Raw genomic sequence first — 25,885 nt, 5'->3', positions numbered from 1 at the left:
GAGGCTGAAGCATCAACATCATAGCCTGAATATCCTGGACTCTCCGCTCGGGAAGATAAACTAGAAACTGCACTGATTCCAGAATAGCTCCGATAAAATGAAGCTTCTTAGAGGGAATTAGGTGTGACTTCGGCATGTTTATAATGAATCCCAGTGAATGCAGAAGGTCCGCAGTAGTCTGGAGGTGAGAGAGACAGCCTGGGGTGAACCTGCCTTCAACAGCTAGTCGTCGAGGTAGGGGAAGACAAACCCCTGACCTGTGCAGATGAGCTGCGACCACTGCCATTCATTTTAGTGGACACCTGATTGGCGCTGGTAAGGCCAAAGGGGAGCACTGTAAACTGAAAATGCTTGTGGCCTACCTTGAACCGTAAGTAACTTCTGTGGGCAGGCAGGGAGGGAATATGGAAATAGGCGTCCTCCAAGTCCAACACTACCAGTGAGTCTCCTGGGTCCAAGACAGATAAAACCTGATCCAGAGTGAGAGTTCTGAACTTCTCCTTTATGAGGAAAAGATTGAAAGACCGAAGGTCTAGGATAGGGCAGAGACACTTGTTCTTTTTGGGCACCATAAAGTAGTGGGAATAACAACCACAACCTACTTCTGGAACAGGAACCCTCTCTATGGCTCCCTTGGCCAAGAGAGGCATAACATCCTTGCAAAGAAAGGCCAGGTGATCCACCAACGCCCTATCATAGGATGGTGGCATGGATGGAGGAGTCGTCTCGAAGGGGAGGGAGTAGCCCCTTCAAACTATTTGCAAAACCCACCTGTCTAACATAGACTGCCAGCAGAGCAGGTGATGGCGAATCCTGCCTCTGACTGGTCACCGATAGGGAAGCGTCAAACTATGCAGGTTTGGAGGTCACTGCAGAGGGAGGGGAGGGGCAGTGGACGGCTAGACTGCTGGCTCCCTAATCCACGAGGACGGTGGATCCCAGGCCATGCAGAGGCTGAGCAGCATGTGCACCACAGCGACTGGAGGGGAACAGACGTGGTTGGGTGCCCCTTCGTTAGCTGTGAAAGGGGTGAAAAGCCGACTTGCAGCTGCAAGGCTAAGGACATGGCCGTAGCCCAGGAATCCTTAAACCGCTCGAGCGCCGAGTCTGCTTTGTCTCCAAAGAGACAGGTGCCACCGAAGGGCATGTCCATAAAGGTGGAATGGACATCTCCCAAAAAAACAGACATCCTCAACCAGGTGTGGTGCATCAACGCCACCGCTGATGTAACCGATCTGCTAGTGAGTCAGTCGTATCCAGCCTACATCGTATTGTGAACTTCACTGCCTCTCTCCCATCAGCAACAGTGTCTCATAAAGTATGGGTGCAATGGCCCAAAAGGCATGCAGTGTTCACGGACCACAATGCCAGGCTGGAGGAAGAAAACATCTTCTTTCCCAGTTGATCCAGTCTCTTGTATTCCTTATCCAGGGGTGCGGAAGGTAATGTGCTCAAGGATGTGGAGACTTGGATAACTAAGCTCCCAGGGGATGGGTGTTATGTTGGGTCATTTGGGGAGGATCTATGGCGACAGGCGATTGTCATGTTCACAGGAGCCCCTGTGCTGGGTTTGGGCCGAGTCCCCAACAGAACATCAGTGAGGGCTTCATTAAAAGGCAAAAGGGGTTCAGAAGTGAACGCCCCAGGCTGAAGCACGTCTGTCAGGATGGTAGTCCTGACTGCCACTGAATACAACTTGAGGTCCAGGACCTTGGCCGCTCTTCTCACCAACACCTCCAAAGCCAAGGTAGGGGAAGAAAGAATTTTAGTGTCAGAGGAAGTGTCCAGACCACTGGCATCACACCCAGGTCCATCCGCAAGTCCATGGGATCTTCCAGCTGGCATTCCAAAGGGTCCAGTGACCCCTCCCAATCCTCTCCATACCCCAACCCAAGAGAATAGGGTCAGAATCAGACCTAGGGAGCAAAGTTGCTGTTAAAAGTCAGAATCAGTGTCATGCAACACCAGTCCAGCTCCATGTGTGAGTCGGCAATGAGGATGCGGTCGATGCCAACCAGGGGCACGGGCAGTATCCGGAGTGTTGATATCAGAACCAGCGTCAGGATAGGTCACGGTGGTACGACTGACGCTGGTTCGGATCCAGGAATGCATCCATGGGTGACCCCTGGAGTCAAGGCCGAAGCCGCCGTCTGCGAACCCGATTGGATTCCATGTGCCCAAAGGCACTCCAGCGGAGTTAGTCTGCCCTAATACGAGTTGGACAGGGTTCTCTCTGGCTCCCAGAAACTCGGGGAGGCACGGAGTCAACCCAGGCGCAGGCTCCAAGGACAGAGGGCTGGAACGGTGACGCTTCTTTGCCCTCATCTCATTGGCCGACCCTTGTTCTTATTTGATTTCTTTTTCTGCCTTAATTTACCCCGAGTACTTGGAATAGGACTAGGAAGAATGGGAGTTCCATGACCGTTCTCAGGACCTTCTGCTCGACCGAGATTGGGAGCGATGCGGTGCCGAGCGCCAGGCCGCAATGGGCTTTAGGGACCACTCCCTCAAAGCTTTGGGATTTATGACCCACACACAAAGCAGAACTTCAGGTTGTGCTCAGGACACAAGCAGATGAGGTGCAGATCAGTCACAGACATCATCCAATGACAGGATCTGCAGGGTTCTCAACGCACCATGTGTGTCAAAACTCAAAATAGTCAACAAGAAGTTGAAAAAGACCAGTCAAAACATGACTGAGAGTTAGCTTTTCTTTGGACCTTTGCAGGGTGGCAAAAGAACTGACGTCAGCGCACCAGGGTGGTGCCTATAATGGTCCTGCGATGTCATATCCAGCATGCACCATGCTGACGACAAATGCGGAGCCGACTGATGTCACCTGACTGCAAGAAGGGGTACCGCTTAAGAAAAATCTCCAGATCGAGGGAAAAATTCTATTGTAAGGAGTCTGCAACTTGAAGTCTCTATCAGATGGCAGGCAAGAAGATAGGTTTGCAAATATTTTCCCCACTGTCCTCGCTGTCAGAGTCTGATCCTTCTGGTAGGAGAGTTTTCTGCAGAATTAATTCTATTCTCTTCTCACTGAGGTATGCTCTTTTCTCTATTGTGTTGAGTCTTGCTCCTAGAAACAACCTTTCTGGTTTCTGTTGATGATTTTTCTATATTTATTGAAAATTATAAATTGTACAGTGTTGACACTACTTTTTGAATATCTTTCTTGCATTTTTTGTACGAGTTGCTCCTATGAACCAGTCATCTAAGTAGGGGTATAGATGTATGCCCTGTCTTCTCTGATATGCTGCTACTGCTGCCAAGCATTTTCTTAACACCCTTGGTGCAGATTTGATGCTGTAAGCGAAGACCTTGAATTGGTAATGCTTGTTGTTTACCACAAACCGTAGATATCGTTTGTGATTGTGGGTCATTTGAATGTGCAAGTAAACATCCTTTAAATCTATTGTTGCCAAGTAGTCCTCCTTTTAAATTTGTGGAATTACCTTGTGTCGAGTTGTCATCTCGATTCTTTGTGTTTTTATGAATTTGTTTATGGATCTTAGATCGAGAATTGGACGAAGTCTTCCATCTGGTTTTGAAATTAAGAAATAAGTTGAGTAGTTCCCTTTATTGATTTCTTTCTATGCAGCCCTCTCTAGTTCATCTTTTTGAAATATCTCAATTTCCTTTATTAATCTTGCAGTCTCTTCCTTTGAGTGGTTTTCTTTGTTTTTTGTTGGAGGCAACTTTAATCATTTTATGCAGTATTAAAATTATATTATATTTAGAATTTGCTTGTCTGATAATATTTCCCTCCATTCATGGAGAAATTTATTTATTCTTCCTCCCACAGGTGCTTTGTGTAAGAGGTTTATTTGCGTTATGCAGTCACTTTGAAGTAGAGGTTGTTCCTCCTCTGTGTTTGAGTCTTTCCTTGTGCTCGGCCTCGAAAAGATTGCTGTGCCTGGTTCTGCGATTGATGCAATGATGTCTGTGTTTGTGGAGTGGTTTTAAATCCTTGCTGGGATTTTGTAGAAATGAGGCTTCCACTTTCTGAAGGTCTGATGACAGGAATTCCTCTTCTTATATTTCCTCTAAATTGAAATGTTTCCATTGACTCCGCCGTATCATTATCTTTTTTAGGTTGCTGAACTGTCATCTACCATCTATCGAACTTCCAGAAAGTTTTCCCCACAAACAGTACATTTGTGAAATTTGCTTGAACTTCTGTCTTGAAGCCTTAAATTCTTAGCCATGCGTGGAGTCTTAGAGTAGTCCCAGCCATCATCTGTCTGCTTGCTGAGTCATCAGCCTCTAGTGCTGGTTTTAAGCACGCATTGGCTATATTTTTGCCTTCCTCTGTAATTGTTGCAGCTCTTTCTCTATATTGCTCTGGAAGATGCTTCATTCATTCAGCAATTCAGCACTTTCTTCCCATTTCTGATAGGCATATCTGTTAAGGGGGGCATTTGAATTAGCTATCCTCCACTGATTAGCTGCACCCCTTTTGAACTTCCTCACAACCAAGTCCATCTTTTAGCTTTCCTTATCAGAGTGTAGCCCTGAAGTTATCAAGATATTGGCTCTGTTCCTAACAGTTACTGAGTCAGCATGTACTGTGCCCTTAATTTAAGCTGGATCTTTGCTAGAATCCTTATATTTTTCTCTGCACATGAAGTTATGGTTCTACATGTTGAAGGCTCCTTTAAAGCTTCTCTGCCTTGATCGAAGATGCTTGGAAGCATGGGCAAAAATTAGTTTTTCATCTGCAATAGTAAAGGAGTTTGATAAAAAAAAACATGATTGTAATGTTTCATTCTTCCAGTCGTACACCTTATTTGTCTGCTACTCTCTTAATTACCTGCCCATAATGCTGCAACTGAGTTTCTGTAAACTCTGAACCCTCCTTATCCTGGATGACTGACACTCTCACCTCCCTCTTTTTCCTCAATTGCCCATGTTCTTCCTTCGCCTGGGGTTCAGGAGTTAATAGTGGTTCTAACTCTTCGACATCTATTTGTTGTTCTTCCCTTCCTTGCTGAATTTTATGTGGGATTCTATATTCGTCAGCGAAGCATCAAAAGCTCTTTTCTTCTGTGGTAAAGACTCCATTTCGGCTTAGAGGCATTGTTCCTTCTGTTCCAATTCAGCAATCCGATCTTCTACATCGACGGCTGTCAACAATTTTTTCTTCGACATGGAATTGTCCTTTTTCACCATCTCGACCACCGTTTTTTTAGGACATTTCTTCCGCCTTCAAATCTTTCGACATGGCAAAATCTCAACCTTGATCGTCCTTCAACGTCTTGGTCTTTTCTTTATGGTTTCCTCCTACAATATCCCTATGAAGAGACCCGAAGAGATCTTCTTGGTAAACCTTGCCTTCGGTCGACTTCTTTTTAGTTGCTGATGCATGTTTTCTCATTTTCGACTCCCCAAACATAGTTTCCCAACCCGAGTGTTTTTTCGGGGTTACTGGAGTAGTTGTTTATTTCAGATTTTTTGGCTCCCCTCTCAATGATTTTTAGCTCTGCATCAGAGCTTTCACCTTCAGCCTCTTCGGCAATGTTAACATCTTCGTCACTTGAGATTCCGAGATCTTTCAGGGAAGGTGCGGAGTTCTGTTCTTGCATGGTGTGGTGTGCCTGCCTTTGTTTCTCCTTCACTTTTAAAGTTTTTGACGCGAACGGCACACCCACTTCACAGCTCTCACTCTAGTGGTCGAGAGGTAGACAAAGATTACAGACCTAGTGTTGATCCTTTTGTGCAAACTTGTGATGGCAGTTGGTGCAAAACTTGAATGGTATCTTCTCCATCACAGGCATCTAAATTTAACCCATCCAGGCAATATCTACACCGAGTAGCTCTCATACCAATGGTGTTGTTTTTAACAGTGCCTTCTTAGACTGTGTTGCATGTTTTCCTCAGACTTTGACAAAAACCTTGATGCATTCTTACTTTTTCTTCACAACCTTGGAACCCTTCAGCTGGGCATTTAGACCCAATGGCAGTAATAAAAAAAAATTAAAAAAAATTATAAAAAAAAAAAAAAACAGAATCTGAAGATTGTGACCACGAAAACAGCATAAGAAGAGGGCATATGGCGTCACAGGAGGCTAAACCAAGCAGCAAATGGTGGACCCATCGACACTCAAAAGAGAAGGACTACTACCACAAGGGAAATATTCCAGACCCAACCACTAGATGGCAGAATAATGCACAGCATGTAAATCCAGAAAAGATTTGTGCTGCAAAATTTACTTTATCTAATTGTTCCCATTTAAGGTAAAAACCGTTTTTCTTTGCCAGCACTGGTTTAAAACCTACTCTATGCTGAGAGTTACTCACCCCCTTCAAACACAGGCTACAGGACAATCTAGTGTGATCACCAAAGAATACCATTTCATAAAATCGTGCAAGAATAAATCAATAGAAGATTCACTATCAGCCCCTCTAAATGAAGAGGCAAAGTGGCATAATTGGTCAAGCACTTGATTCACCAATACCAAATTAAATTTAAGCAGGAGACTGGAAAGGGCATTCTCATACTTGTTGTACAGTCTTGCATCTGGTAATCCCTAAGGGTGGATCTACCTGAACTAGGGACCGATGAAGTAAAATAATGCACTGCTAGTGATCCTAAGTTTCCTTGACAGGTCCGGTTGGTTGAGTCACACCCCTACAACCATTCCAAGGGTGTGTATTTATTCTTAAGCAGAATCCCAGGTAGGCATAAAGTGCGGTCTTGCATCTGGTAATCCCTAAAGGGTGGATCTACCTGAACTAGGACTGCTGGAGGAAAATAATGAGGTTTATAAAAGTACCTCAAAGGACAAAAATCTGTGAGGCTTTTGGAGGAAGAGGGAGGTTGCCTTAAATTTGAGGGAGATCTTGGGTAACTGAACATATAACTCTACACACTTTGATTTGGTGAGCTGCCTTCCAATTACTTCTGTCTTCTCTAGCAGAGATGCACATTATACACTTGAGATGCGAGAGAACAGAAAAAGAAACTTGGCAACAGATACACTGGTAAGGCAATATGGTCAATTTCCAATACAAAACTGCTCCTTCAGAAAGGTGTTCTTCCTAGGTTAGTGGTGAGGTCCATCCCAGAATCTTAAGTCAAAGATGTTCATTACAGGAGTTTCAATACATGAAATTACATCTGCCTGTACACTTAAAGGCCAGAAAGTTAACAACTCCCTCTTCGGGTCTGGGTACTCTGCTGTGTTGTAACTGGTGAGGAAGTGTTGCATTTCAAGGTAAATGGTATTCAGTCGGGATCATGAAACAAGCTTCAAAGCTTTAGTTCATAAAGACATTAAATGCATTGTGGCTAATGGTTCAGGTGCATTTGTCAAGCTAAGAGCATCACAATCAATTTCCATCTCCCCTCTGATACACTCTGACATTATATAGAGAATTAAAACACTTGGACAGCCTCTAAATGATCAATTAGAACAAATGGAATGCCTAGAAATGACATAGGACTGCAAAGGTTTAATAAGATTTAACTAGCTGTCCAACTGCTGTCATCTGTCCCCTAGAAAAAACCTCCAGGCATTTTGATCCTGTATCTGCAATCAAGAACACCCTTGAGGGCTATGGTTGCGGACTGGATGTTAATATTGCTAGCCTTCTTATCCACCTTGCTCTCCATGACTGGTGCAAAGGGAATATTGCGGATATTGTCAGGTGGCAATGACGAGCTATGAGTTATCTTTACAGCGCTAGCCTTTGGCCCAGGACCAACCTCCTGCTTCTAGGGGCAGTCACAAACTAGTGGTAAACTAAGAACACTGCAGTACAGTCTGAGGCAGCCTCAGCTGTGTACCAGTCTCCCTCATTTGGCCAGCAGCTTTCAACGGCAGAGTACAACCAGGCAAGGGACACTGATCATGCTACAGGAAGCCCCTACCGCAGACAAAAGAAACACCTCCATGGCCCCCATAGGCATGATGGAACCACCAAATCTGAATCGGCCCAGCCCGAAAAACCTCACTGCTTGCTGAGGAGAATCCCCACCCCAATGCTCATCGCATCATCACATTCATGTGGCAGCAAATTTTAATTAAGGCACTTCCCTTTACAATACATTTGGGGTTGCATGCCATTTTTAATTTGTACAATAAGCAACGAAGTCTTATATCACTGTAACAAGCTGCCTCCATGAAAGCAGTGCCAGTGAGACAACCAGCAAGGAGGAAGTGGGGAATCACACTGAGACAGCAACTCAGGTGCTGTACCAACTAATAAACTGTGCTGAATTTGTCCTGTACTATTCATCAGAACAAAACGTTCATAGAAAATAAGTAAACTTCAGCAAAATGCAGCAAGTGAACCAAAAATGTGAAGAAAAAACATAAGAAATGGCCGAAGAGGCTCACTCAAATAAACCAGTGGTCGAGGGGGTCCCCAAAGACCCTTTCTGTGTATTTATTTTTGTGTTCTTTTGCATTGATGACATGAGCCACCACATAGAACTTGAAAGTCATAGTGCTGCAATGTGACAGGTCAACAGCAGTTACTGCAGGAAGGGTAGGTCTTGTTTACAAAGGAGGTCACACAGGGTTCTACCGTTCTGACGAAATTTGAGTGCAAGCCCACAAAAACAAATGGGCACATAAAGGGAATTTCAGGCCCTTCATTTAGCTCTAGATTCCTCTAAAACTCACTTATTTCCGACATTAGGTATCTACAGAGCCAGCCATGGTCATATGACCCCAAAGTGTTGCTCGCTGACACCCTTCTATTATTCTATGCCAGGCCGAAAAGAGGCTAGCAGCTACAGAGGGTGGGCACTATTAATGTTTACAAAGGATTAGGTAACAGATAGGAACGCCCACAAGGCAGTCATGAACACAAGTAAAGCGGCCATCTGCACTAAGCTAAGGCCTGTATTCCTACAGTATCTGCATAAAGAGGACGTCTTAGCACTCTGATACATTTTCTATGTACTTCCTAGAACAGGCTGGGAGTTCCACATAACCATGAGCTTAGGGCAGGTCAATAGAACTTGACAGAGAGCTTGTGGGCTTAGTCGTACCTCAATGGAGGCATGTTGATAAAATGTTCAAGAGCCCTTTGAGATGCTTCTTGAAGGTCTTATAATGATGCATTTCTTCTGTGGGCTCCAGGGCAACTCAGGCTTATATTCCCATGAGAGGCTCAAGAGCATCAGCCCATTTTCAAAGTCAGTGGATTTAAAAAGTCAGAATGCTGACCCACCACTTCAGGACTGGTTTACCAGTGTCTAGGAAGGTGCAGATTTACATATAAGAATTATGTACTTCGGTACGTGTTTATCTTGAGTGCATACCGTGGAAGCTATATAGGTACAGGTTGATATTTTTTAGCTCAATATTTTGACATACAACTGTTCAAGTGCTTCTTCCCTCAGGGGTGCCACAGGAGAGCTAATGAAGTAGTCTGGGAAGTCCTTTCGATTAGAGACACCTCAAACAAGACAAAAGAAAAAAACAAAAACGCATGTGGATTTCAAGGGAAAGTCTGCTACTAATAGCTAGGGACTTTTCGTCCTCATATTAAGACCAACGTTTAGTTTGGGATCACACAAGCGTCATCAAACTTTGGCTCCCTCGCTTTAAATCTTACTATCACGCAACTCTTTTAAACTGGTTTACCTCAGAATATAAAAAAAATAGATTCCCATGATATTTACTATCTGACATCATGCTAAAAGAATTCAATATCGATCTCTTCTTATTTGTACAGATCCTTAGTCTGCTAAAGAGAACACGCAATAAGACTCCAAGAATCGCGACTGATCTCTTTAATCTCATTTGGCAAGAATATAAAATTCCTCAGTTCCATTCAGTAAACATTTTCTGCAAGTATGGCTTAGTCTAAAACCTCTATGATTTTGTTGCTGCAATCCGTTTTAAAAATCTGAACATATGGTAGATGAAAAGCTGTTATCTGTGTACATTGGACCAGAGCACACAATCAGATTGTTTCCGGAGATTAGTGCCTTGGCCCTGTACGCCCCTGTATGTTTCAGTAAGGCAGGGTCGGTCGCTGTGCTCTCAGGGAGGGTCGTCAAGGCTAGCTGGATTGCCTGCACATTCAAGGAAATTGATGTGATTAAGAGATTCCTTTTCTGACCTCATGCTTTGAAATGCAAAATTGTTTATATGAGGTCCCCAGACCATATGAAAAGCATCTGTGACATCATCTGACTAGGATTTATTTTCTAAGAACATCTTGAAGCACGCTTGCACCACATTTCTGATTACTTTGTTGCTGCTAAAAGCTAAATTTTGTTGTTCTGACCCTCTAGGTTTAAGTGAAAGGGACTCTATGCATTCTTGCATATGGGCCAATGAAAATGCAGGTAGCCATCAAACCAAGTAGGAAAGAGATTGACCTTATAGGGAGCTATGTTTTTTTTAATTTTTATAAAATGCTAGTTCTTTTCCCACATTGGTAACTCTCTCCTCCGAGGGAAACACCTTCTTCTTCTGTGTCAACTTTTGTTACCCAATAATATAAAAAATGTGTTGTAATCTATTTTTTATGATTTACTTGTAAACCTATCCAGCGCAGCAGAAAAACTGTTTTCAATCTCTAGTGTGTGGGATCAGCCAATTGTCTATGTATGAATATATGTACATCTTCTGAACACGAGATGGGCTTCTACTACTACTGTCACATATATTTTAAAAACACCAGAGGAGCTGGCTTTAGGTCAGAGAGGAGCAGTGTGTACTGGTATTACGCATGGCCAATGACAACAAAGAGGACCTTTGTGTTTCTTTGCAAATGGAATGGGAAAATATTCTTTGTGAAGGTCTACATAACAAATACATTTGCTTTGTCTAAGAATAGGAAACACAATGCAGTGCAAGGATGATTCTGGTTAACTTGTTGGCTGTGTGTACATCTACAATGGACTTGAACTCCTTGGACCTCTTCTTTGAATTATAAAGTATCTTTAATAAATGCCCTTGTCTCTGTGAGAAGGCAGCAGTGATTCTAGCTGGTTTAATTATAAGGCTGTCTCTTTGTAGATCCATCAGCTGTAGTTTTCCTAATAGCTCTGGTGGAATAGATTACTTTGGTGGAAAAGTAGCAAGTAGCCATTTTTTCACAGTAATCAGTACCCGCCCTTGTTTGCGATTTTTTGCCACTAATCTAAATGCATTGCTAAAGCATCACCTACTGTAATGTAGGGGTGGACGAGGAAGAAACCGTTATGTACATTTTAATCAGCACACTGAAGCTACAAAAGACTTGTTTCATCAACAACGCACATTTGAACTGCTGCTGCTTTTGATGTTAATGATAGGGCCAGCAAAGGGATGGAACTCTCTGATGAGTACAATAATGTCAGTTCATCTGCCTCTACTGTAATTTGTTGTACTTTCTTCTCTAAATGCCTTCAGAATCTTAGCTGTGTTCTTCATTCGCAACATTTGTTTGTCGTTGTGATAGCTAGAGAAGAACCTGAGAATGTAAGATACAGCATTTTCAGATGAACATTCACCTTAAGAGTATTAAGATTTATCCAAGGTTAGCATATTGGTGCAATACCATGGAGACAGCCCATAGCTGCAAACTGTGCAATCCAATTGCAGCACTGATCATATAGTTCGACACCAATAAATCTTCAAAAATAACCTATCTGAAGTCGTATCTGGTTCCATGAGTAGATTGTAAGATTTTTTTCAGACTGTCTCATATCGCTATTGAAGCCAACTAGAATTGCAGTGGTGTTAGCTTCAGTTCCATATATCTGCCTGCTTGCTACACCCATGCTCTGGGTCTCTTAATTGAGAGGAGCACACGAATGTGGGACTGAAGTATTTCTTCTTCTCACTGCAGAAACTGTGAATAGGTCTGGCTTGGACCAACTGTTATGAAACCAGAATCCGTTTGTGGTGTCTTGCAGTGTTATTTTTCAACACATGTGGTGGTGCAGCCTTAATGACTGCAGGTATGAAGAATGAATCCTCTGAAGTCTCTAGCACGCCCGGTACCAGGGGAAGCAAAGGATGAATGAGGCTCTGGGTGGAAGAGTCAATTATTGAAACTGGTGTTTATGGGGATATCAGAATTATACTCCTTTCTTAGCTCATTGATCTAAGACTTCCTGAAAATTGGTTATGTTGTCCATTGGTGAAATCCTAGCTGCAGATCCAACCAAGGAAGCAGGAGTGTAGAAAGACGAGTCTCATCCATAGGAGGCATAGAAAGAGAGCAGGAAGGATATATTTCACTTCAGCATTAACTGTAGGCCAAATCCCTTGTTGAATGTGGGGACCTGGTTTGAGATGTCGGTGTAGGGCACTACCTGTCAGTTTATGGCCTCTTTCTAATCAGTCATGGCAGTATTCCACCAACCTAAATTAGGTTTCAGTTTGGGAGGTAGAACTATGGATTCTAAATGTACCAGAAAACGATCCTGTCCTGGGAGGATTTAGTGAGAAGTTTTTAGTGGCTATAGTAAATATTTAGACATTGATTGTAAGTGCAGATTTTTCTTTAGGGAATGGACATGTTGAGGAGCTGGTTCAATACCAAAAACCTCAATGTCGATTTTCATGATGTTGAGTGCCATCCTGATAGAAGAACAACAAACGAATAGATCAACAGACGCCTAGAGCGCTCCTACATCAAGCTTTTCAGAATTGTGAAGGTGGTGGCACTACTTAGACATATGCTTTATATTTGAACTGAGGTAAGATGATCACTTTCGAAACAGTTTGCATCATGGTCACCCACTGGCTGGGGATAGCACTCTGCCAATCTAAAGAACAGCAACATAAAATAAAGATTAGCCTTGCTTTATTGACTCGTCAGTAAACTGGAAAACAACTGCACTATGAGCAGGTATGCATGAGGGCCAATAAGTAAGCACCTATTTTTGGCAAGATTGTGGAGCTAATGTGAACATTAGTTAGGCCAAGGGAGGAAGTTATTCCATCACAGGTTTAATGCAAAGATTGCCATCTATTAAGCACATATTTTGCAAATGTTTATCGCATTCACATAAATTGCCTTCATTTCATTCTTTGTAATGTTTGGATTTCAATTATGCACTAAAGCTGTGCTTTCATATAGTATTCTGTGGCCCTTAGACAAAACAAGTTATTATTCCACTGTGGTCCTTAAACACATTGAGAAATTATTCCAATGATTATAATTATGAATGAAGATCCAACAATACAGAAATGGTGGACACTGGCCAGTAGCTGGATGTGCCGCTTGCATCCTGCTCAAGTGGGATTGGTGTTGTTCTTAATACCTCACAGCCTTTGTGCATGTACTTCATATTTTTTTTAAGCACCTCATACATTTTAACTGAGAGGAGCTTCCCATTAAATGACAAATATATGTGCATTTGGATTTTTCTAAAACTGGGCAAACACAAAGTTATAAATGTGTAAGAAGTAAAAAGGTTTGTTTTCAGATAGTAGCTCCTGAAACTAAGGCAGAACGGATACCAGCATTTGGAATGACTTTGCCCTCTAGCACGATCACTTTTGCCTATTCCTTGTGAATAGAAGTAGAAGGTACTGAAGTTACTCTCCCATTGCCTATCACAACTGGCCATATGTTCTAAGTGTGGCAGAAAACTGACAATATACCAACTTGAGGCTGCTCCTGAGGCTACTCTGAATCCTGCCACATCAATGCATCTGTTCTAGAGAATTTAGGGGGTGGGGTGTGTGGAGTAGGGGGGGTTGCAATTGTCTAATTATAAAATCTCTGCTGAGAGGGTAAACATGCCTTCAAATCTATAAGGGATTCTGAGGTGATGCAGCCTTGTAACTCCATTCCATCTACAATTAAATATTTCACTACAAGAAATACGAATTGATCTTTGCAACCACCAGCACTGAAAAGTATTGATTTATTTTTTCACAGTGTTTCTATGAGGAAATTCTCTTCCTGCAATACTTTCATATTGACTATGTTAGAACACTGCTCTCTACTATATTCATACAAAATAAGCAGTTTATTTCTAAAGGTAAGCTTCAATGCCCTCCTCATGAAGCTAAATGAATTTTTCAAGGGACAATTTTCCCTATCTCGTACTCTAGGTTTTGTTTTTCCAAACCATGGGTGCTGCTGATGAATGTGGCACATTTTATCTCAATTCTCACTTTTCTTGAATTAGGTAAAGATTATGATTGAGCCTCCTCAATTGTGAGCTTTCACTTTGCATTGGACTAAATAGTGATGAGATTTTCTAAGTGTAGTTGAGCTACTTCAGGGTGTGGTTTATCAGTGATCCTTAGTGTACTGTAACGAAGGACTGAGCCCCTGAAAAAGGTCTGTTAGATGAAGGTTGAAGTCTCCATCACTACAATCACAAATGATGGTTCTTCATAAAGGTTAGTCCTGCTTATGTGATTTCTTTCATGTCTTTTTCTAAGTCTCAACACTGAGTCATTGTGTTACTTGGGTAAGCAAAGGTTATAGACCAAATGAAGATTTTTCAAGGCATAATAAATACAACATTTAGGGCAATATGTAAAAAGGGTCATTATCATACACCCTGGGTCAGGTTGATTCCTAATGGAAAGAACCAGTTCAGCAGTGAATCTTCTTTCAAAATACCGATAAGGATTTTCTGACCTTCATGCAAAAACTAGCATTTGTAGATAACTAAACTAGAACCAAGACACATAAACCTAATACTTCTATTGCTGTAAAAATAAGATATCACCAGAAATTAGGTCTGTGTCCCAGTGCACTGTAGGTTTCACGGCCCATGGAATGTTTTCTGTGTGCTGGCACAGAAAAGAGTTGCCTCAGATAGTCCGATATATCTTAGACAGTGCCCAACTTGGAAAGGAGCTGTGGCTTACTTTTTAACATCCATATGCTTGTGGACCTCGTCATCTACCCACTGGCACAGAAATGAAAATGTCACTTACCCAGTGTACATCTGTTCGTGGCATCAGTCGCTGAGATTCACATGGTATGCATGAGCTCGCCATCTGGTGTTGGGTCGGAGTGTTACAAGTTGTTTTTCTTCGAAGAAGTGTTTTCGAGTCACGGGACCGAGTGACTCCACCTTCTGTGCTCATTGCGCATGGGCGTCGACTCCATCTTCGATTGTTTTCCCCGCAGAGGGTGAGGTAGGAGTTGTACTATAGTAATAGTGCCCGCGCAATGAAAAATGTAAGTATGTACCTATTAAAGGATTAAGTAATATATATACAAATGTACAAAATTGAAGGTAACTTCTGAACTGCTACAGGCTTCCGGGGAGGTGGGTGGGTCCATGTGAATCTCAGCGACTGATGCCACGAACAGATGTACACTGGGTAAGTGACATTTTCAGTTCGATGGCATCTGTCGCTGTAGATACACATGGTATGCATAGACTAGTAAGCAGTTAGTTCCCCATAAGCGGTGGTTTAGCCTGTAGGAGTAGAAGTTGTCTGAAATAGAGTTCTTAATACAGCTTGACCTACTGTAGCTTGTTGTGCGGATAGCACATCTATACAGTAGTGTTTGGTGAATGTGTGAGGCGTAGACCAAGTGGCTGCCTTACATATTTCTTGCATTGGGATGTTTCCTAAAAAGGCCATTGAAGCACCTTTTTTCCTTGTTGAATGTGCCCTGGGAGTAATGGGCAGTTGTCTTTTTGCTTTAAGGTAGCAGATTTGGATGCATTTAACTATCCATCTGGCTATACCTTGTTTTGATATTGGGTTACCTGCATGAGGTTTTTGGAATGCAATAAATAGCTGTTTAGTTTTTCTGATGTTCTTCGTTCTGTCAATGTAGTACATTAATGCTCTTTTGACATCTAATGTATGTAGTGCTCTTTCAGCCACAGAATCTGGCTGTGGGAAGAATACTGGTAATTCTACCGTTTGATTTAGATGGAATGGAGAAATAACTTTTGGTAAAAATTTTGGATTAGGTCGTAGGACGACCTTATTTTTATGTATTTGTATAAAAGGCTCTTGTGTTGTGAACGCTTGAATTTCACTTACTCTTCTTAGAGATGTAATGGCGATGAGAAAGGCAACTTTCCAGGTGAGGAATTGTATTCCGCAAGAGTGCATGGGTTCGAAGGGTGGGCCCATGAGTCTTGTTAGAACCACGTTTAGGTTCCATGAAGGAACAGGTGGTGTTCTTGGTGGTATAATTCTTTTAAGCCCTTCTATGAATGCTTTGATAACTGGTATCCTATACAAGGAAGTTGAATATGTAGTTTGCAGGTATGCAGATATTGCTGCAAGGTGTATTTTAATAGAAGAGAAGGCTAGCTTTGCTTTTTGTAAATGGAGCAAGTAATTTACTATATGTTTTGGAGTTGCCTCTAGTGGTTGTATCTGATTATGATGGCAGTACCAAACAAATCTTTTCCACTTACTTGCGTAGCAGTGTCTAGTGGATGGCCTTCTGGCCTGCTTTATGACTTCCATACACTCTTGGCTAAGTTGTAAGTGTCCGAATTCTAGGATTTCAGGAGCCAGATTGCTAGATTCAGCGATGCTGGGTCCGGGTGTCTGATCTGTTGGTTGTGTTGCGTTAACAGATCTGGTTTGTTGGGCAGTTTGATGTGTGGTACTACAGACAGATCTAGCAGTGTTGTGTACCAGGGTTGTCTTGCCCACGTTGGTGCTATTAAAATGAGTTTGAGTTTGTTTTGACTCAATTTGTTTACTAGGTAAGGAAGGAGAGGGAGAGGAGGAAAAGCGTAAGCAAATATTCCTGACCAGTTCATCCATAGGGCATTGCCTTGGGATTGCTTGTGTGGGTATCTGGACGCGAAGTTTTGGCATTTTGCGTTCTCTTTTGTTGCAAATAAGTCTATTTGTGGTGTTCCCCAGAGTGTGAAGTAGGTGTTCAGAATTTGTGGGTGGATTTCCCATTCGTGGACTTGCTGGTGATCTCGAGAGAGATTGTCTGCCAGCTGATTCTGGATCCCCGGAATAAACTGTGCTATTAGACCAATTTGATGGTGGATTGCCCACTTCCATATTTTTTGAGCTAACAAGCTTAACTGCGTTGAATGTGTTCCTCCTTGTTTGTTTAGATAATACATCGTTGTCATGTTGTCTGTTTTGACAAGGATGTATTTGTGGGTTATGATTGGTTGGAAAGCTTTTAGTGCTTGAAAAACTGCTAATAATTCTAGATGATTTATATGCAGTTTTGTTTGATGTATGTTCCATTGTCCTCTTATGTTGTGTTGATTGAGATGTGCTCCCCACCCTGTCATGGAAGCATCTGTTGTTATTACGTACTGTGGCACTGGGTCTTGGAAAGGCCGCCCTATGTTTAAATTTATACTGTTCCACCATAGAAGCGATAGGTAAGTTTGGCGGTCTAGCAACACCAGATCTAGAAGGTGACCCTGTGCTTGAGACCACTGTGAGGCTAGGCACTGTTGTAAGGGCCTCATGTGCAGTCTTGCGTTTGGGACAATGGCTATGCATGAGGACATCATGCCTAGGAGCTGTAGTATTGTTCTTGCTTGTATTGTTTGGTTTGGAGACATGTGTTGAATGACCCTGTTGAAATTGTGGATCCTTTGTGGAGTTGGCGTTGCTACTCCTTTTGTCGTGTCTATTATGGCTCCTAGATATTGCTGTACTTTGCTTGGCAGAATGTTTGATTTTGCAAAGTTGACGGTGAACCCTAAATTGTAGAGGGTTTGTATGACTTGATTTGTGTGGTTTGAGCATTGTGTGAGCGAACTGGTTTTGATTAGCCAGTCGTCTAGATACGGGAACACATGTATTTGCTGCCTTCTGATGTGTGCAGCGACTACTGCTAGGCACTTTGTGAATACTCTTGGAGCGGTTGTTAAACCAAAAGGCAATACTTTGAATTGGTAATGTATTCCTTTGAATACAAACCTTAGATATTTCCTGTGTGATTGATGGATTGGTATATGGAAATATGCGTCCTTGAGGTCTAGGGTTGTCATGTAGTCGTGGTTTCTGAGCAATGGTAACACTTCTTGTAGTGTGACCATGTGAAAGTGGTCTGATTTGATGAATGTGTTTACTACCCTGAGGTCTAGAATTGGTCTCAGTGTTTCGTCCTTTTTTGGTATCAAGAAGTACAGTGAATAAACTCCTGTGTTTATTTGTGTGCTTGGTACTAATTCTATTGCATTTTTTTGCAGTAGTGCTTGAACTTCTATCTCTAGAAGTTGTGAATGGTATTTTGATAAATGTTGTGATTTTGGTGGTATGTCTGGAGGGAATTGCATGAATTCTATGCAATAACCATGTTGGATAATTGCTAGGACCCATGTATCTGTAGTTATTTTGTCCCATGCTTCGTAATATTGATGTATCCTCCCCCCCACTGGTGTTGTGTGGGAGGGGTGAGTGACGTGTGAGTCACTGCTTGTTGGTAGTGGTTTTGGGGCTTTGAAATCTTCCTCTATTCCTAGGAAATTGCCCCCCTCTATACTGGCCCCGAAAACCTCCCCTGTACTGTCCCTGGTAGGTGGGCGGTGCGGACTGTGAGGTGCTAGCTTGTGTGGCCTGACCCCGAAACCCTCCTCTAAAAGGTGTTTTGCGGAAGGTGTTATAAGATCCTCTGCTCTGCGGGGAGTAGAGTGCGCCCATGGCCTTGGCAGTGTCAGTGTCCTTCTTGAGCTTTTCTATAGCTGTGTCGACCTCCGGACCGAACAGAAGTTTCTCGTTTACTGGCATGTTAAGCACTGCCTGCTGAATTTCTGGCTTGAATCCAGACGTTCTGAGCCATGCGTGCCTACGGATGGTAACCGACGTATTAATGGTTCTTGCGGCCGTGTCTGCTGCATCCATGGAGGAGCGTATTTGATTGTTGGAAATGTTTTGACCCTCCTCAACAACCTGTTTTGCTCTTTTTTGCAGATCTTTTGGGAGATGTTCAATGAGATGCTGCATCTCATCCCAGTGGGCTCTGTCGTATCGCGCTAGCAGCGCTTGTGAATTTGCGATGCGCCACTGGTTTGCTGCTTGGACAGCAACCCTCTTCCCGGCTGCATCGAACTTCCTACTTTCTTTATCTGGGGGAGGTGCATCCCCAGAAGTGTGTGAGTTTGCCCGTTTTCTGGCAGCCCCTACCACCACAGAGTCTGGTGGCAGCTGAGAGGTGATGAAGACAGGGTCCGTAGGAGGCGCCTTATACTTTTTGTCCACCCTAGGCGTCACTGCCCTACTTTTAACTGGCTCCTTGAAAATGTCCTTTGCATGGCGTAGCATGCCTGGGAGCATCGGCAGGCTTTGGTAGGAGCTGTGGGTTGAGGAGAGGGTGTTAAATAAAAAATCATCCTCTACTTGTTCCGAGTGTAGTTCCACATTATGGAATAGAGCTGCTCTAGCCACCACTTGTGAGTAGGCTGTGCTGTCTTCCGGTGGTGATGGCCTAGTTGGGTATGTGTCTGGGCTGTTATCAGACACTGGTGCGTCGTACAAGTCCCACGCATCCTGATCTTGGTCGTCGTGGCTCATGGCGGTGTGAGCTGGCGAATGTGACAGGGTGTAAGTTGGCGAAGCCGGAGTTACAGGTGGAGGCGAGGGAGGAGGTGTTACCTTTTGTGTTGTTTGTTGCTGAGGAGTAAACTGAAGCGTTCTCTTTCGTTTGACAGGTGGAAGGGTACTGATCTTCCCAGTCCCCTGCTGAATAAAGATACGCTTTTGCGTGTGATCCACGTCAGTGGATTGCAGTTCTTGTTCAAATCTATGTTTCTTCATTTGAGAAGACATAGAATGCTCTTCGGTATAGGAGCCAGAAACAGGGTCTGATGTCGCTTTTTTCGGCTCCGAAAGCCCTGTCGATTGTTTTTTCGGCTCCGAGGTAACCTTCCTCTTTTTCTGTGCCGAAAATTCTTGGCCTCTATGGTCTTCGGCGCCACTGTCTCGGCGTCGATCGGTGTCGACACCGAACTCTCGGTGTCGATGCTTCTGTTTAGCACTCTCTCGGTCCCGAGGAGGCTGCGTGCCGGTGTCTCGACCGAAGTCGGACGATCTCGACACTGAATGGGCCTTTTTCGGTGCCGATTGTTGGTCACCGAGAATTTGGGTGGAGCCATGGCCGGTTGGCAGTGGCGTCCCCTGGGCCTTCTTTCCTTTTTTAAGGTTTGATCTCGACGTCTTACTCACAGTTCTTGTAGAGTGTAGCTCGTCGGAGTCTGAATCCTGGATGGAAAAGGATTCCTCCTGTTCTTCTTCTGTCTCGAACTGTCGACGCTCTTTTGGCGTGGACGCCATCTGCAGTCTTCTCGCTCGACGGTCGCGCAGAGTTTTTCGGGACCGGAACGCCCGACAGGCCTCGCAGGATTCTTCACTGTGCTCGGGTGACAGGCACAGATTACAGACCGAGTGCAGGTCCGTATAAGGATATTTGTTGTGGCATTCGGGGCAGAATCGAAACGGGGTCCGATCCATCGGCGTTGTCCTCCACGCGGTCGGGCCGACTAGGCCCCGACGGGGTGCCGAAATCTACCCCGAAGGGCACCGAAGCGCTTCGATGTTCAACGCGTCGTCGTATGTATCTATCTCTAACCGGATCGCAACGATACCGTCGAAAATCTTCCGTCTTCAGCTATCTTTCCGTTCCGAAACTCGGAGCGACATGAACACGTCCGAACCCGATGGCGGAAAGAAAACAATCGAAGATGGAGTCGACGCCCATGCGCAATGAGCACAGAAGGTGGAGTCACTCGGTCCCGTGACTCGAAAACACTTCTTCGAAGAAAAACAACTTGTAACACTCCGACCCAACACCAGATGGCGAGCTCATGCATACCATGTGTATCTACAGCGACAGATGCCATCGAACAACAAGTTTACCTGTATTCGGACATGGCCACATTACTGAAACATTTGTCTGTGTGGCTCGTGGTGAGGAAGTCCAGCTTACAGAAGGCACCCAACCCACTGAAGTTTTGTAATTCCTACTAATGCTCCTCATCAGAGAGGGCAGTGACAAATTGTTTGTTAGGATTCTTTTTTTTGTTTATAACCCAAAAGAACCAAATATTGCAGGACCACTGGACAATGTTAGAGTAAAGCTTCAGACTCAGGACTCAGTAAAGATTGTTTAATCTACTCAGACCTTCCTTTGTTTTGAGATTTTCCTGGTACTACAGGTGGAAGTTATTTGCCTCATACAAGACGTGAAATTGCAGAATCGGATACTGAAGAAGAGAAGCAAACATATCTAACAGTGAGTAAAGGGAGCAAAAACTTCAGGTAAAAAAAAAGGGGTGCTGATAAAGACAAGTACTTTCAGCATCTTGTGAGAGATAGTAGTTTCGGGAGAGGCAGATCCCACAGAGTCAGCCAAAGAATGAGCAGCAGTGACTAAGCATGAGGTTGTTTCCCCAAAAATAACCTATTGGGTACAGCTAGATGAAGTGCGAGGCTTTGTATTTCTCTAATTGGCGCCTTGTGGCTTTGCCTCTGAATATGATAATCATTTTTTTTTTTTTATAAAACGGAAGCCACTCGTGTGGCCTAATACCCTTCTTTTTAGGCTTGTATATGTTGTTCAGGCATTTATGGCCATGATGGTTTTGGCAAATCTTTGCCTGGAGCCTTTTGAAGCAGATTGGCATGAACATAAGGTCCAAATGTCATTGTCACACATGGATGAGAGGTACGGATCTGTATCCATCGATCACATTGTAAAAACAAAAACAAAAACACAAAAGCATAAAGTTCCAAAATAGCATTTTATACCTTATTTATATTTCACCTTCTAGGATGAGGAGGCAAACAAAGAGTTTACTTCTTTTAAAGCAGTAGGCATTCACCACTGGTGACACATTTGCCAGTAAAACAGCATGTTTTTAAAGAGAATAACAGCTCAGGGTGGGTTTGAAAAGAATCCCAGTTTGAACGTCAAAAAAATAAATACTAAGCTCGGACTTCAACAGAGCCTAGATAGGTATGAATTATTCTAAGATTGTTTTTATCAAGACTACTGTGTATTTTTGAAGAATGTATCTGTTTCATTAAATGCAAAATCATTAGCTAGATTTATCTATTATAAGGAATACCTGTAGTCAAAGTGTCAGGAATAGCCAAGTGAAACAGAAAAAGAGTTAAGGAGTCACTCACTTTCTCAATGTTGGTCATTGTGTCTTCTTCGCTAGTCTTTTCAGGAGGTAAGGAATTTTGATCACCATCAGTTTTTGTCTGGGACTGTGCTCCAGCCTCATTGGATTCTTGTCTATTGTTCTGAAATTAAAACCAAGGATGGATTGACTTCTGCATGGAAAACATTTCAAGAATAACTAACGCTTCAATTCACCCTCACAAGAAGAAGGAAGAAAATTTGGCTATTACTTAAAGAACAGTTACTTACCTATGGTAATGAATTATCGGGTAGAGACAGAATCTAACCACATATTTCTTACCTCTGAATTTCCCAGGTGTCAAACTGGATCTGGAAGGTTTATTGTGAGCAGTACCCCACATGCCAATAGGTGGCTTTTATTGATTCCGCGCGTCAGCATGGTACACGCCGGAATAGACATCGAGGTCACCCATATTTAGGCAACACCTCGGCAACTGTACGTCTGTTTCTTTTCACGGCTTCACTCACCAGGAGTGCAGAGCCAGGAAGTGCACTGATTGGTGTGTCCAAACTAGGTCCCTGAAAGCTATCATCCCTAACCCTAGAACTCTCTCCGTAGAGCAGGGAGGAATGCATGTGTCGGTAAGGAATCTACAGCTAGATATTGTCTCTACCAGATAATGTGTCAGCGAAGGTGAGTAACTTGTTCATCTGAGAGAGACATCTAGCCGTAGATTCCTTAACTTTGAATAGATACCAAAGCAATACCATCCCCGGTGGTGGGCTGCGGACACATTTTCTAAACTAGAAAGTCCTGCAGGACCCAACGTGCAAAATTCCCGTACCTGCAGACCTGACTGTCCAGGCAGTAGTGATTGACAAACGTGTACAGAAATGCCCATGTTACTGCCTGGCAGATGTCCAGGACTGGAACTCAACGAACAAATGCCATGGTTGCAGCATTTTGTCTGGTGGAATGGGTGCGCAAGCCCACAGGAGGCTGCTTTTTAGCCAAGGTGTAGCAGATCTTAATACAGACATCTACTAATTGCAAAACCGTATGCTTCTGTACTGCCTGACCCTTCTTTGCTCCAACATGCCCCACAAAGTGTTGGTCATCCACCTGGAACTCTTATGCCTGCAAGGTAGGACAACAACGGTCTTTTTGGGTTCAGACGATGGATCCGCTTCTCTTCTTTAAAGGGTTGTGAAGGAGCATAACAGGTGGGCAGGGTGACTGATTGACCTACATGGAAGGGAGTCACCACTTTCAGGAAGAAAGAGGCCCCAGTGCAAAGAACCAGTTTGTCTGCGAAAACAGACAGGAATGGAGGCTTGGATGATCAAGCCTGCAGCTCACCCATCCTCTAGGCCAATGTTATGGCCACAAGAATGGCTGTCCTGATGGTAAGCAGCCAGAGGAAACAATTGTACAGAGGCTCGAAAGGTGCACACATGAAGTAGATGAGAACCAAATTAAGGTCCCACTGAGGCATTATGAAGGACGAATGGGGAAACATATGGAGAAGCCCTTTAAGAAACGTATTTACAATAGGGGACGTTAAGAGAGAAGGTCAGAGCAGAAAGACAGTCCTTAAGCTGGTGCAGTGATAGGCACCACATGGTTTAAATGCTGTCTTCCTTGGAGACATCTCGATACCCTGAAAAATACACTCGACAAAACAAAAACAAAATTCTGCCAAAATCTGACAGAGGGGTAGCTCTTCTCCAGATCAGCACTAACTGGTGGGGCAAGAAAAAAACTAGCGTCTGCGCGCTGAGGTGATGCCTATATGGGGGAGCACAATGTCAATTCTGGCGCGTGCAATGCTACCACACAGAACCGAACGAAGCCACCTAACGGCAAGCAGGGGTACTGCTCATGAAAAATCTTCCGGATCCAGTCAAACGCCTAGGATTTTCAAAGGTAAGGAATCTGCGGATAGATGTCTGTATCAGATAAAATAGTTACTTACTTTGTTACATTAGACTTTGTGGACACTTGTTTAATTTTTTTTGGGAATATTCAAGCTGCAGGAACAGCATCACAGAGTGTTCGTGTATGCTAAAAAAAGACAAAAAGACATCAACTTGGCCCGTCTAGCCCTGAATGGAATTAATGCCAGTTTGCTTAGTTCATTAGATCATTCCTTCCACACATGGATTAGGAATTTTCAAAGGTAATTTAGAAAAGCACAGCCTGAACCACACTGGATTCTGATCAGACCAGAAAACGTTTGTGGGACAGATTTGGTTTACAATGCAACTAGGTTATTTGTTTTACAATGGAATAAGTGATGCAGGCTGAAATCCAATATATTTGGAGACTGCATGACTTTTTTAATAAGTCCAAATGAAATATTCAATTTAAAGGTTTGATCTTATATAGAATTTAAAGCACCTACTGATAACCAGCCACAAGAGTAGTTTTTTCAGCAGGTGAAGACAAGTTTGGGTGAAAAAAACCTGTGCAATGCCACATGTTGATGCAGTTTACAAGTGCCTTATGGATGATTTGACTGTTTTAGCAGGGCACGAGTTAAGACTCCATAATAGTAAGATCTTGACTTAGACTGACCTGACCAGAAGAAGCGAAAGCTGTGCTTGACTTCAAATAAGGACCAAAGTGGGCACTGGCAAAATGGTCTAAATACCTTTCACACTGGGAAAACAAAAACAAAAAGAAGTCCGTGGTTCCCTGATGTATGGAGTCTGCCACAAAATCTACATAAAGAACCAGTTACTTTTTAACAACCTAACTGGTAGAAACTATCTAGCCATAGACTCCTTACTTTAGAATATTCTCCATGCTCCAGACTGAATCCCGAAAATGCTTAGAAGTAACTCAGCATGCCAGTAGATGGTGTTAATCAGCTTCACATCAGTGGCGTCCGCACTGGAAGTGATGTGCATGGTGCCTATAAAGGCCCCACCACAGCATACTGACGTCAGTTCCTTTTTGTGCCTAATTCTGCACCAAGACCACAAAGCCATGTCAGAATCCTGATCTGACCAGTATGCAGAACTAAGAGCCTAAAGGGACCTATAGGTAGGATGAACTTGTTCAAAGAATAGGGAGATTTGAAGGGTCAGTAAGGAACCTGCAGCTAGACAAATGCTACCAGATAAGGTATTACAAAAGCTAAGTAATTTTGTTAATCTGATAGTCCCCCAGTCACATATTCCTTGCCTTAGAATAGATACCAAAGCAATGTCCCCCACAGAGTTGAGTCTCTAAACTGGTTCAGACTTAAATGTCCTGGAGGACCGAATTGGCAAAATGCCCATCACAATGGACATGACTGTCAAGGCAGTAGGGTTTAGTGAACATATACAAAGATGCCCACTTCACAGCCTGACAGAAGTCCAGGACGGGGCTTTCGAAAGCTAAAACAGTGGTCATAGCTTTAGCTCTGGTGGAATGAGCCTGCAAACCCTCCACTCCAGGGGTTGTTTCCTGGCCAGTGAACAGATTTTAAGTACAATCCATCTAGAGATGATCCTTTCTGCACTGTTTATCACTTCTTCGCTCCAGTGACCGACAAAAAGCGGATCATCTGCTCTGCATGCCGTGGAGCGATCTATGGAGAACAACAGTGCTTTTATTGGGTCCAGACAATGGAGTATTTTTTCCTCAGACGGGTGAGGCAGAGAAAGGAAGGTCTGCAGCCTGACGCTCTGGCCAATGTGGAAGGGTGCCACCACCTTCAGCAAGAAGGAAGCCGGTGTTCTCAGAACCAGTTTGCCTTGGCAGAAGCTGGTGTATAAGGAATACACAGAAAGTGCTTGTAGCTCGCTGATCCTCCTGGTCAATGTGATGACCACCAAGAGGACTGTTTTGATCATGAGTAGATTAGAGGGAAGCTGTGCAAGGGTTCAAAAAGGGGAGCACATGAGAAAGGTCAAATCC

The 25,885-nt window shown here is 43.4% G+C and overlaps 1 protein-coding gene across 3 annotated transcripts in view; it reads right to left on the bottom strand.

The window, feature by feature from the left end:
* Positions 1-25,885, bottom strand: part of HSPH1 (heat shock protein family H (Hsp110) member 1) — a 571,713-nt gene that overhangs the window by 238,080 nt on the left and 307,748 nt on the right. For all 3 annotated transcript variants that reach the window (XR_011194596.1, XM_069202180.1, XM_069202181.1), the window contains exon 12: positions 22,017-22,136. Coding sequence is in view for 2 of the 3 variants with exons in the window: in XM_069202180.1 (XP_069058281.1) it covers positions 22,017-22,136 (120 nt within the window). In the remaining variant the exon portion in view is untranslated. The remainder of the gene's footprint in view (positions 1-22,016; positions 22,137-25,885) is intronic.

Source organism: Pleurodeles waltl, chromosome 8 (genome assembly GCF_031143425.1).
Source record: "Pleurodeles waltl isolate 20211129_DDA chromosome 8, aPleWal1.hap1.20221129, whole genome shotgun sequence".
Classification (NCBI taxonomy): Eukaryota; Metazoa; Chordata; class Amphibia; order Caudata; family Salamandridae; genus Pleurodeles; species Pleurodeles waltl.
This window is presented reverse-complemented; position numbering and strand designations above follow the sequence as displayed.